The sequence below is a fragment of the Vipera berus genome (genome assembly GCF_964194415.1).
Source record: "Vipera berus genome assembly, chromosome: W".
In the NCBI taxonomy this organism is placed as follows: domain Eukaryota; kingdom Metazoa; phylum Chordata; class Lepidosauria; order Squamata; family Viperidae; genus Vipera; species Vipera berus.
In genome coordinates, this window is record NC_138210.1 from 71,974,683 (window position 1) to 71,988,340 (window position 13,658).

At 42.6% G+C, this 13,658-nt stretch overlaps 1 protein-coding gene across 1 annotated transcript; it reads left to right on the forward strand.

Annotated features, from left to right (window-relative positions):
• Positions 1 to 2,179: 2,179 nt before the first annotated feature.
• On the forward strand, positions 2,180 to 9,499 carry LOC308676458 (GTP-binding protein REM 2-like; the record flags this gene model as incomplete). The annotated part of the gene is made up of 3 exons (XM_081342272.1): positions 2,180 to 2,417; positions 9,291 to 9,361; positions 9,473 to 9,499. 3 exons carry the CDS (start codon positions 2,180 to 2,182, stop codon positions 9,497 to 9,499), a joined length of 336 nt encoding a protein of 111 aa, XP_081198398.1.
• Positions 9,500 to 13,658: the final 4,159 nt, after the last annotated feature.

The following is a 13,658-nucleotide window of genomic DNA, read 5'->3' on the forward strand; positions in this document are numbered from 1 at the left end:
GTCTTCAACCTTCTCCCCCATTGCCAAAAAGGATCTGGACACTGGAGAGGAGAGCCAGAATTGCTTGGGTGCCTCTCTTAACGACTGTTACGATGTAGGACTGTCATTCTAGACTCACTTGTGGTCCTTAAGTCAAGGACTACCCGTGGTTTGGCACCACTTCCTTTCCCTACGAAAGTCGGTGATCTCCTGGCGGTCTCCTATCCCCTCCAGCCGAAGGTGAAACCCAGAAGCCTGATCTCGTAGCAAAGTCTCCTTCACGGTTCAACCTGCCTTCTTTTGTCTCTCCCTTTGGGCAGCTCCCTGTCAGCCATGACATTGCCCCCGGTGTTGGCAGGGGCGGGACCTCGCCGGGGCAGTATGCCCCTGCCAATCAAACACCAGCTGGTGAGGGCATCAGCAGTGGAGGAGCTGGACTCTCCGCCGAGTTCCCCGGAGGTCAGCAGCCATGGCGGTGCCAGTCCGGCCGGCGGGCGAGGCCCATACAAAGTCATGCTGCTGGGCGAGAGTGGAGTGGGCAAGACGACGTTGGCCGCCATCTTCGGGGGCATGAAAGGAGTCGCCCACCACGAAGAGGACCACATAGGTAAGGAGGACCAGAAGCAAGAGGGGGTTTGGTGTTCCTGTTTTATTGATAGACACCCTAAAATTTACTCTTTGCGTTGCTGTTTGGGAAGAACGAGGCACATGCAAAAACAATAAATATTTTCTGGTCTGTGTGTGTGACTGTGTGGGTATAATGATTTGGTTAAGTGTTACAGTTAAAAACAGAAAGAAAAGAAAAAAGGAAGGAAGAAGAAGTAGAGAGTGCAGAGAAAAAAGAAAAATAGAAGAGGAAGGAAAAAGTAGAGAGTAAAGGAAAAAAAGAATGTATATGAAGGAACAACGTCCCCTTCATCACAAGTATAAACTATTTTAGTGACTTGTCACCTTCTCTTAAAATACAAAAAAGGATATATTGGACGTGTGTGTGTGTGTGTGTGTGTGTACATACACACACACTTATATACGCACAGACACATATATACACACATATAAATATGCATACAAACACACACACACACACACTGAACCCATCTGTCTAAAGAACTTCAAAAAGTTTTCCCCCTCAGCCTGTTTCCCCCCCCCCTCGCACATAAATGCGAATAAGGATACAACTCCTTTTGAATTCCTACCTGCTAAAGCTACATGAAAGTTAAGGGAATCTTCCAAGAAAGAAAAAGAAAGAAAGAAAGAAAGAAAGAAAGAAAGAAAGAAAGAAAGAAAGAAAGAAAGAAAGAAAGAAAGAAAGAAAGAAAGAAAGAAAGAAAGAAAGAAAGAAAGAAAGAAAGAAAGAAAGAAAGAAAGAAAGAAAGAAAGAAAGAAAGAAAGAAAGAGAAGGGAGGGAGGGAGGGAGGGAGGGAGGAAAGAAAGAAAGAGAGAGAGAGAGAGAGAAAGAAAGAAAGAAAGAAAGAAAGAAAGAAAGAAAGAAAGAAAGAGAGAGAGAGAGAGAAAGAAAGAGGAAGGAAGGAAGGAAAGAAAGAAAGAGAGAGAGAAAGAAAGAGAGAGAGAGAAAGAAAAAAAAGGAAGGAAGGAAGGAAGGAAGGAAGGAAGGAAGGAAGGAAGGAAGGAGAAAGAAAGAAAGAAAGAAAGAAAGAAAGAAAGAAAGAAAGAAAGAAAGAAAGAAAGAAAGAAAGAAAGAAAGAAAGAAAGAAAGAAAGAAAGAAAGGATTGTCCTTCGAAAGGAAGGGCGTGCGTTCGTTAACCGGAGATCTGATTTTTTTTCCCCATCTCTTGCAAGTGATTCTTGTCTAGAATGGTTGGGAATGGGGGCCTTATTTGAGGGAGCTTGGAGCTTGGGTGCAGATATGTCTTCCCCGTCTACAACGTCTACAACCTTCTCCCCCATTGCCAAAAAGGATCTGGACACTGGAGAGGAGAGCCAGAATTGCTTGGGTGCCTCTCTTAACGACTGTTACGATGTAGGACTGTCATTCTAGACTCACTTGTGGTCCTTAAGTCAAGGACTACCTGTGGTTTGGCACCACTTCCTTTCCCTACGAAAGTCGGTGATCTCCTGGTGGTCTCCTATCCCCTCCAGCCGAAGGTGAAACCCAGAAGCCTGATCTCGTAGCAAAGTCTCCTTCACGGTTCAACCTGCCTTCTTTTGTCTCTCCCTTTGGGCAGCTCCCTGTCAGCCATGACATTGCCCCCGGTGTTGGCAGGGGCGGGACCTCGCCGGGGCAGTATGCCCCTGCCAATCAAACACCAGCTGGTGAGGGCATCAGCAGTGGAGGAGCTGGACTCTCCGCCGAGTTCCCCGGAGGTCAGCAGCCATGGCGGTGCCAGTCCGGCCGGCGGGCGAGGCCCATACAAAGTCATGCTGCTGGGCGAGAGTGGAGTGGGCAAGACGTTTCTTTCGTCATTTCCTTTGTCTTAAACCCAAATGCTTTCCGGAATGTTATGCTTGGCGCATTGCTTTGTTCTAGGTTTTTTTTTTTTGCAACCATGGGTTGTTTGAAGCCAGGTTATCACGGGGCCTTAGCTTAGCGATAAAATATGCAAGAAGTTTCTGCACTGATCGATTAATAGTTTGTAGTCTGTTTAACGGTTTGGGGAATCTGCTGTCCTCACAGGGATTAAATGAATGGAGGACACATTTAAGAGCCTTGGTGGAGCAGTGGGCTAATGCCTCCTTAAGTAACACCAGCTGCCTGCAATTAGTGCAGGTTCGAGTCCCACCAGGCTCAAGGTTGACTCAGCCTTCCATCCTTCCGAGGTAGGTAAAATGAGGACCCAGATTGTTGGGGGCAATTAAGCTGACTTTGTAATAATGCCGCTTGGGGGTGTGTGTGTGAAAGCCCTAATAAGCAGGCATATACATAGAATGAAGGCTACTGCTAAGCTTGTAAGCCGCCCTGAGTCTTCGGAGAAGGGCGGGATATAAATGGGATTAAAAACAAAAAAAATCCTCTTGTGATCCCCAAAATATATTTTCCCATGAAGTCTGCTGTGTCAGCTGACTGGGAAGGGGAAGGGAGAGGAAAAGGGAAACGGAGAGAGGAAGGGGAAATGGGTGGGAAAGAGGAAGCCGAAGGGGAATTGAAGAAAGGCGTAGTAGGGGAAGGGGAACGAAACAATAAAGGAGAATATCTGTAGTTCAGGCTTGAAACGAGGAGTCTCTGCTGCTCTCCGAGCGTGCTTGTTTTCGTGCAGACGTTTCATGATCCAAACTGAGTAACATCATCGGCGCTCGTGGGAAGGGAAATGGGAAAACCGGAAGGGGAAGAGGAAGGGGAAAAGAGGAAGGGGAAGGGGAAAGGGAAAGAGGAACCCCAAGTGGAAGTGAAGAAGGGAAAGGGGGAAGAGAAAAGGGAGAAGAGGAAGGGGGAGAGGAAGCAGGGAGGGAAGGGCAAAAGGAAGAGGAAGGGGAAGGGACAGGGAAAGAGGAAGAGGAAGCAGAAGGTAAATTGAAGGAAGAAAGGGGGGAAAGAGGAAGGGAAAGAGAAAGGGAAAGAGGAACCAGAAGTGGAAGTGAAGAAGGGAAAGGGGGAAGAGAAAAGGGAGAAGAGGAAGGGGAAGAGGAAGAAGGGCAAAAGGAAGAGGAAGGGGAAGGGACAGGGAAAGAGGAAGAGGAAGCAGAAGGTGAATTGAAGGAAGAAAGGGGAAAAGGAAAGGGGAAAGGGAAAGAGGAAGGGGAAGAGGAAGCAGGAAGGGAATTGAAGAAGGGCAAGAGGAAGGGGGAAGAGGAAGGGGAAGGGACAGGGAAAGAGGAAGAGGAAGCAGAAGGAGAATTGAAGGAAGAAAGGGGAAAGGGAAAGAGGAAGGGGAAGAGGAAGCAGGAAGGGAATTGAAGAAGGGCAAGAGGAAGGGGGAAGAGGAAGGGGAAGGGACAGGGAAAGAGGAAGAGGAAGAGGAAGCAGAAGATGAATTGAAGGAAGAAAGGGGAAAGGAAAAGAGGAAAGGGAAAGAGGAAGGGGAAAAGGAAGCAGGAAGGGAATTGAAGAAGGGCAAAAGGAAGGGGGAAGAGGAAGGGGAAGGGACAGGGAAAGAGGAAGAGGAAGCAGAAGGAGAATTGAAGGAAGAAAGGGGAAAAGGAAAGGGGAAAGGGAAAGAGGAAGGGGAAGAGGAAGCAGGAAGGGAATTGAAGAAGGGCAAGAGGAAGGGGGAAGAGGAAGGGGAAGGGACAGGGAAAGAGGAAGAGGAAGCAGAAGGAGAATTGAAGGAAGAAAGGGGAAAAGGAAAGGGGAAAGGGAAAGAGGAAGGGGAAGAGGAAGCAGGAAGGGAATTGAAGAAGGGCAAGAGGAAGGGGAAGAGGAAGGGGAAGGGACAGGGAAAGAGGAAGAGGAAGAGGAAGCAGAAGATGAATTGAAGGAAGAAAGGGGAAAGGAAAAGAGGAAAGGGAAAGAGGAAGGGGAAAAGGAAGCAGGAAGGGAATTGAAGAAGGGCAAGAGGAAGGGGGAAGAGGAAGGGGAAGGGACAGGGAAAGAGGAAGAGTAAGCAGAAGGAGAATTGAAGGAAGAAAGGGGAAAAGGAAAGGGGAAAGGGAAAGAGGAAGGGGAAGAGGAAGCAGGAAGGGAATTGAAGAAGGGCAAGAGGAAGGGGGAAGAGGAAGGGGAAGGGACAGGGAAAGAGGAAGAGGAAGAGGAAGCAGAAGATGAATTGAAGGAAGAAAGGGGAAAGGAAAAGAGGAAAGGGAAAGAGGAAGGGGAAAAGGAAGCAGGAAGGGAATTGAAGAAGGGCAAAAGGAAGGGGGAAGAGGAAGGGGAAGGGACAGGGAAAGAGGAAGAGGAAGCAGAAGGAGAATTGAAGGAAGAAAGGGGAAAAGGAAAGGGGAAAGGGAAAGAGGAAGGGGAAGAGGAAGCAGGAAGGGAATTGAAGAAGGGCAAGAGGAAGGGGGAAGAGGAAGGGGAAGGGACAGGGAAAGAGGAAGAGGAAGAGGAAGCAGAAGATGAATTGAAGGAAGAAAGGGGAAAGGAAAAGAGGAAAGGGAAAGAGGAAGGGGAAAAGGAAGCAGGAAGGGAATTGAAGAAGGGCAAAAGGAAGGGGGAAGAGGAAGGGGAAGGGACAGGGAAAGAGGAAGAGGAAGCAGAAGGTGAATTGAAGGAAGAAAGGGGAAAAGGAAAGGGGAAAGGGAAAGAGGAAGGGGAAGAGGAAGCAGGAAGGGAATTGAAGAAGGGCAAGAGGAAGGGGGAAGAGGAAGGGGAAGGGACAGGGAAAGAGGAAGAGGAAGAGGAAGCAGAAGATGAATTGAAGGAAGAAAGGGGAAAGGAAAAGAGGAAAGGGAAAGAGGAAGGGGAAAAGGAAGCAGGAAGGGAATTGAAGAAGGGCAAAAGGAAGGGGGAAGAGGAAGGGGAAGGGACAGGGAAAGAGGAAGAGGAAGCAGAAGGTGAATTGAAGGAAGAAAGGGGAAAGGAAAGGGGAAAGGGAAAGAGGAAGGGGAAAAGGAAGCAGGAAGGGAATTGAAGAAGGGCAAGAGGAAGGGGGAAGAGGAAGGGGAAGGGACAGGGAAAGAGGAAGAGGAAGAGGAAGCAGAAGATGAATTGAAGGAAGAAAGGGGAAAGGAAAAGAGGAAAGGGAAAGAGGAAGGGGAAAAGGAAGCAGGAAGGGAATTGAAGAAGGGCAAAAGGAAGGGGGAAGAGGAAGGGGAAGGGACAGGGAAAGAGGAAGAGGAAGCAGAAGGAGAATTGAAGGAAGAAAGGGGAAAAGGAAAGGGGAAAGAGGAAGGGGAAGAGGAAGCAGGAAGGGAATTGAAGAAGGGCAAGAGGAAGGGGGAAGAGGAAGGAAGGGACAGGGAAAGAGGAAGAGGAAGCAGAAGATGAATTGAAGGAAGAAAGGGGAAAGGAAAAGAGGAAAGGGAAAGAGGAAGGGGAAAAGGAAGCAGGAAGGGAATTGAAGAAGGGCAAAAGGAAGGGGGAAGAGGAAGGGGAAGGGACAGGGAAAGAGGAAGAGGAAGCAGAAGGAGAATTGAAGGAAGAAAGGGGAAAAGGAAAGGGGAAAGAGGAAGGGGAAGAGGAAGCAGGAAGGGAATTGAAGAAGGGCAAGAGGAAGGGGGAAGATGAAGGAAGGGACAGGGAAAGAGGAAGAGGAAGCAGAAGATGAATTGAAGGAAGAAAGGGGAAAGGAAAAGAGGAAAGGGAAAGAGGAAGGGGAAAAGGAAGCAGGAAGGGAATTGAAGAAGGGCAAAAGGAAGGGGGAAGAGGAAGGGGAAGGGACAGGGAAAGAGGAAGAGGAAGCAGAAGGAGAATTGAAGGAAGAAAGGGGAAAAGGAAAGGGGAAAGGGAAAGAGGAAAGGGGAGGTGTAGGGGAAGGGGAAGAGGAAAGGAAAAGGAAAAGGAATGGGGAAGGGAAATAAATCCCTTCACCTTTCCTTCAAAATAACAGGATAACAGAGTTGGAAGGGACCTTGGAGGTCATCTAGTCCAACCCCCTGCTCAGGCAAGAAGCCCTAGACCATTTCAGACAAAAGGTTGTCCAATCTCTTCTTAAAAACCCCCCGTTTGGAGCATCCACAACTTCTAGAGGCAGGTAGTTCCACTGGTTAATTGTTGAAATTAATCGTGGGAGCATTCCTAAGGATTTCTCTCCTTGCTTGTCCCAAGGCACCATAATTCAGAAGATTATTTGGCTCTCCTTTGCAAACCCAGTTTAATACGTAATGGCAAGGAATTTCTTCTCTGAACCAGGACCCCTGGAGCGCCCCAAGCGACGTCATTGCTAAAACTGCCCCTAGAAATACGGGGTCTTTTCTAGACCCTCAAAAGCCCAGGGGTGGGATATTAGTTTCAGAATCCGTTGTTTTGCGTCTTAAAACAATGCAGTTTTATTGTTTGCTGCTTCTTCCGCTTTTCTTTTCTTATGCAAGACAAATAGCCTGCCTATCAAGACAGACACTGAAATCTCTGCATTATACTTTGATTTCTTGGGCTGCTTTGTCTGAAATCACTGCTTGATCAAATCATCTTTAGAGCAGAGTAGAGTAGAGTAGAGTAGAGTAGAGTAGAGTAGAGTAGAGTAGAATAGAATAGAATAGAATAGAATAGAATAGAATAGAATAGAATAGAAGAATAGAATAGAATAGAATAGAATAGAATAGAATAGAATAGAATAGAATAGAATAGAATAGAATAGAATAGAATAGAATAGAATAGAACAGAACAGAACAGAACAGAATAGAAATAAGGAATAGAATAGAATAGAATAGAATAGAATAGAATAGAATAGAATAGAATAGAATAGAATAGAACAGAATAGAAATAAGGAATAGAATAGAATAGAATAGAACAGAACAGAATAGAAATAAGGAATAGAATAGAATAGAATAGAATAGAATAGAGTAGAGTAGAGTAGAGTAGAGTAGAGTAGAGTAGAATAGAATAGAATAGAATAGAATAGAATAGAATAGAAATAAGGAATAATAGAAATAAGGAATAGAATAGAATAGAATAGAATAGAATAGAATAGAATAGAATAGAATAGAATAGAATAGAATAGAATAGAATAGAATAGAATAGAATAGAATAGAATATGGAATGGAATGGAATGGAATGGAATGGAATAGAGTAGAGTAGAGTAGAGTAGAGTAGAGTAGAGTAGAGTAGAGTAGAGTAGAGTAGAGTAGAATAGAATAGAATAGAAATAAGGAATAGAATAGAATAGAATAGAATAGAATAGAATAGAATAGAATAGAATAGAATAGAATAGAATAGAATAGAATATGGAATGGAATGGAATGGAATGGAATAGAGTAGAGTAGTGTAGAGTAGAATAGAATAGAATAGAATAGAATAGAATAGAATAGAATAGAATAGAATAGAATAGAATAGAATAGAATAGAATAGAATAGAAATAAGGAATAATAGAAATAAGGAATAGAATAGAATAGAATAGAATAGAATAGAATAGAATAGAATAGAATAGAATAGAATAGAAATAAGGAATAATAGAAATAAGGAATAGAATAGAATAGAATAGAATAGAATAGAATAGAATAGAATAGAATAGAAATAAGGAATAATAGAAATAAGGAATAGAATAGAATAGAATAGAATAGAATAGAATAGAATAGAATAGAATAGAATAGAATAGAATAGAATAGAATAGAATAGAATAGAATAGAATAGAATATGGAATGGAATGGAATGGAATAGAGTAGTGTAGAGTAGAGTAGAGTAGAGTAGAGTAGAGTAGAGTAGAGTAGAATAGAATAGAATAGAATAGAAATAAGGAATAGAATAGAATAGAATAGAATAGAATAGAATAGAATAGAATAGAATAGAATATGGAATGGAATGGAATCGAATAGAGTAGAGTAGAGTAGAGTAGAATAGAATAGAATAGAATAGAATAGAATAGAATAGAATAGAATAGAATAGAATAGAATAGAATAGAATAGAATAGAAATAAGGAATAATAGAAACAAGGAATAGAATAGAATAGAATAGAATAGAATAGAATAGAATAGAATAGAATAGAATAGAATAGAATAGAATAGAATAGAATAGAATAGAATAGAATAGAATAGAATAGAATATGGAATGGAATGGAATAGAGTAGAGTAGTGTAGAGTAGAGTAGAATAGAATAGAATAGAATAGAATAGAATAGAATAGAATAGAATAGAATAGAATAGAATAGAATAGAATAGAATAGAATAGAATAGAATAGAATAGAATAGAATAGAATAGAACAGAACAGAATAGAATAGAATAGAAATACGGAATAATAGAAATAAGGAATAGAATAGAATAGAATAGAATAGAATAGAATAGAATAGAATAGAATAGGAATATGGAATATGGAATATGGAATATGGAATAGAGTAGAATGGAATGGAATGGAATGGAATGGAATGGAATAGAATAGAATAGAATAGAATAGAATAGAATAGAATAGAATAGAATAGAATAGAATAGAATAGAATAGAATAGAATAGAATAGAATAGAATAGAATAGAATAGAATCTGCAAAGGACCTTGGAGGTCTTCTAGTCCAGCCCCCTGCTCATGGAGGAGAACCTATACCATCTCAGATAAGTGACTGTCTAGTCTCTTCTGAAAAACCTCTAGTGATGAAGCACCCACAACTTCTGGTGGCAAGCTATCCCACTGGTTAATTGTTCACACTGTCAGGAAGTTTCTCCTTAATTCCAGGTTGCTTTTCTCCTTGATCAGTTTCCAACCGTTGTTTCTGGTCCTGCCCTCAGGTGCTCAAGACCAAATTGTTCCCACTCACCATCTTTTTTTAAAAAAAGACCCCCATAGAAATACGACTGTACTGATTCGATGTTCACTTCTTTTTTTCTACCAGAAGATTCATACGAAAGAAGATTCTACGTCGATGATGAAGAAGTTACCTTGACATTATACGACATCTGGGATCAGGTATGACTTTCCCCCTCCCTCTTTTCATCCACCGGTAGAAGGATAAAATCTGAAAGGACATTCCAAAAGGACAAAGATTCCAAAGCTAATCAAATCCTCTGATTTTTCCAGAAGGCAACGGGACTGGTTTTTGCTTGAGAAAGAAGAAGAAGAAGACGTTTTGCTTCTCATCCAAGAAGCTTCATCGGTTATGGCAAGATGGGGGAAGGGTGTTGGAAGGATAATTTTTCTTTGCAATCATCCGGTCGTTAGTACTCCCCCTGAGAATTCTTTAGGCCACTTGGAGGTTCAAAATCCTATTTCTTTGCAATCATCCGGTCGTTAGTACTCTCCCTGAGAATTCTTGAGGCCACTTGGAGGTTCAAAATCCTATTTCTTTGCAATCATCCGGTCGTTAGTACTCTCCCTGAGAATTCTTGAGGCCACTTGGAGGTTTAAAATCCTATTTCTTTGCAGTTCAGATGTCTGCAAAGAAATATGATCCTTCTAACCCTTTCCCCACATCCTGTCAGAAATCATCTTTCCATACCTCCCCCCACCATCCTGCCAGAACCGATGAAGCTTCTGGGATGAGAAGCGAAACCTCTTCTTTTTTCCCCCTCAAAACAGTCCAGTTGCCTTTAAAAAAAAACACTTTTGAAACAGCTAAGTCCTGGATGACCAAAAATCTCCACAGACGTTAAGCCCTTCAAAGGTCACATTCTTATACCCTGATTTTATATCCTACTTGGTGCGTTGCGGTTGCTTCAACCCACACGCAACGTCTGTGGAGTTTATGCACTGTTGATGTAATGTCTGACATTGGACCCAGATCTTATTTTCGGTAAACGGTCCGCCTGTGAGCGCAACAAGCAGCGTTTAATTTGAAACAGAAGGTGAGACTTTTGGTTAGCTGGATCAAATTTGAAATCTTCCAATTAAATCGCAGAAGGTAAAATAACAGAGTGGGGAGGGACCTTGGAGGTCTTCTAGTCCAGCCCCCTGCTCAAACACGAGACCTTATGACAAGGGGTCTTCAAACTTGGCCCTTTTATGACTTGTGGACTTCAACTCCCAGAATTCTTCAGCCATGCACGCCGGCTGAGGGATTCTGGGAGTTGAAGTCCACAAGTCATAAAAGGGCCAAGTTTGAAGAGTCCTGGTCTAGACCATTTATGACAAATGGCTCTCCAGTCTCTTTTTGAAAGCCTCCAGAGACGGGGCACTCACAACTTCTGAAGTTGCAATTCAAATGAATTTGCAATTCAATTTTCCTAATCAATTGCAATTCAGAAGTTGCAATTTAACTGACCTAATCATGCAAGGTAATCTAATAAAACAACCCATTGATTTGTCTTTAAGCAGAAGTAGGAACACATTTTAAGAGATAACCTGCGTTTTATGCATGCCAGGAAGTAGGTTTCATCTAAAATGCTGCCTTGCAGAGTCGAGGGCTCTAAAAATAATTTCTTCTGGTCTTTGACAGCCTTCGTGGGCAAATGTTTTTTCAACTCAGCAAGTCGAAAGAATTCAAATTTGAGTGTCTTCTCCATTTTAACAAATAGTAGGTGGACCTGGATCAGACTTGCGTGGCTGAAGGAAAAAGTGATCTAAATGTCTTCATTAATTGCCCCCAATCAAATTAAAACACAATAGAACACACACACACACACACACACACACACAGAGAGAGAGAGAGAGAGAGAGAGACCAAAAAGCGAGCAAGAGGTGCAATTTTTTTTCTTTAGCTGATTGAAAATGGACACTAATTAGATTTGTACGGAATACAATGCTTGAAGCCACCAGCCTGAATTTCTGATTTCCAAGTAATCCCATTAAAGTTGCAGGCACAGGAATCAGGAATTCAGACATTCTGAGAAACACTATTGAGCGAGTCATGTTTCTAGTCCTTAAGACCGGGTGATTCTACGAATGACTCCTTGTGAATTTTTCAGAGAGCTTAGGGTGAATGTTATTAAAGGGCATTTCTTATGGGCTAAGAGTTGCATTTTAATTTCGAGTTCGCTTTCCGCAAAGAAGTAAATTCATCTCTTCGTTGAACACGAATTGAAGCAGCCAATGTGTCTGATTTTATTATTATTACTTGTACAAAGTTTAGTTTACTCAGCAGCGGGAAAAGATAACAAAAGAAGGCTGAATGGTTGTTAAGGGAAATGTGGTGAATTACGAATGTTTTCGGTAAACATTCGAAAAAAGGATTCCGACAAATAAGCAGCAGATTTAAAATGCTCCAGTTTTTGGCACAATTATACGGATGCCAGATTAATGCAAAAATGACCCACAATACAGAACCATCCAAGTGAAGGCAAATGAGCTGCTTTTTAAGTTTAAACGTTTAGTTGGAGACCTGACAATAATTTCACAAAATCCCTTAAATGGGGGGAGACAATTTATGAACGTATGCAAATGAGACATCTGCTTGGAAATAATGCATGCAAATAGAGTACTACGGTACACAGATATATATATGCAAATCGATATGCAAATGCAGCCAAGGCTCTCTCCAGATACAATGGCAGCCTTCTATGTTATGCAAATCTTTGCAAAAAAAATAAAAAAAATAAAATTGCATACAGGGGCATTTTTAAGAGGCCATTTAATTCCTATTTTCTTCCTCCCGAGGCAAATGCATTTGTCAGGGTGTCTTCGCAGATCCATTTAATTCTTCCATTGCTGCGACCCGGTTTTTCAAGCTTGGCTTATTTGAATTTTATTGTTTGATTTTAATTTTTTAAGGGGAAGGGGGCAGGACACCAAAATAAAATCACAATAGCCCTCCCCCCATCCCGTTTATCCACCTGCATTCCGTTAGTTACAGACAAAACAGTTTTTTTAAAATATTTAGACATGCGTTCATATAATTGCTTCTTATATGAGCTGTACACAAGCACGGATTTCCCCCCCCCCCGTAGAAATATAATTTCCCCTTAAACTTTCAGCTACTCAAAAGGATGCTATTATTTTTTTTTTTTAGAAAAACAGGGCACTTATTAAAGGAATCTAAAACCATGCTCCTCTCCTATTTTATTTCGAATATTTTTTCTAGGCTTAGGTCTCATAAGATTCAGGAACAAGAACTATACGTTTAATAAATAAATAAAATAAAATAAAATTCAGACACTGACCAAGTGGCAGAACAATTCTGGACTGAAAGTAAACAGGATTAACTTTAGCCAGCATTTGGTTGGAAAACCACGATAGAATCCCAAAAGCCAGACGAGAGAGCCAACCCCCCACCCCCCCCCCAAACATTTGATATTGTTTGTTTATTTGTGTCAGAAGCATCACAATTAAAATAAGGCATACTACAGCTGGTCCTTGACTTAACAATAGTTCATTTATTGACCGTTCAGAGTTACAGCGGCACTTTTAAAAAAGTGACTTATGACCATTTTTCACACTTAATGACCGTTGCAGCATCCCCAGGGTCACAATTGTGATGCTTGACAACTGACTCACATTTATGACAGTTTCAGTGTCCCGGGGTCATGTGATCCCCTTTTGTGACCTTCTGACAAGCAAAGTCAATGGGGAAGCCAGTGTTGTGATTCAGGGTCAGCCTGTGGGTTCGGCAGTTGGGTCGGACGACTCAGAGGAGGAGGAGGGGGGTGTTGAAGAGCTTGCTGATGATGGCCTTGAGGCTCCGCAGAGCCCTCAGCTGGGCCCCTCCCACCTGGTCACAATGGAGACCCAGCTGTGTGAGCCTGACAGCGTGGATGAAGATGACCCACAGCTGGCCCTGTTCAAGGACGCCTGACACAGGAGGCAGTCAATCAGGAGTAAACAGAGGAAGGCAATGGGGCAGAGAGAGGCCACGCCCTGAGCTGTATTTAAGGGGAATGTGTGGGAGGGCTGGTTTGCTGAAGGCAACCGCTTGGATAGTTCCTGTTTCATAGCTCCTGTTTCATGGTTGGTGTCTTGTCTTGCTCTGTTTTATGTTAATAAATTTGGCAGGCTTTATTCCAGCCTCTTGCCATTTGTAAAGGGGTTGTCCCTGCTTTTGCTGCAGGGCCGGTAGCAGGCTGGTACAGAACAGCCAGATCCACTTAACAACCAGGTTACTAGAACAGAATGGAACAGAACAGAACAGAACAGAATAGACCAGGTTTTATCATTATCCAATTTCCCCTCAATCTTTTGTAGTAATTGACCATGTAATGCTTTTTCTTACCCTCCTTCTCCTCTTTCTCCTCCTCCTCCTCCTCTTCTTCCTCCTCCTCCTCAAGAACAGAATATAATAGCATTGGAAGGGACCTTGAAGGTCTTCTAGTCCAGCCCCCTGCTCAAGCAGGAGAAC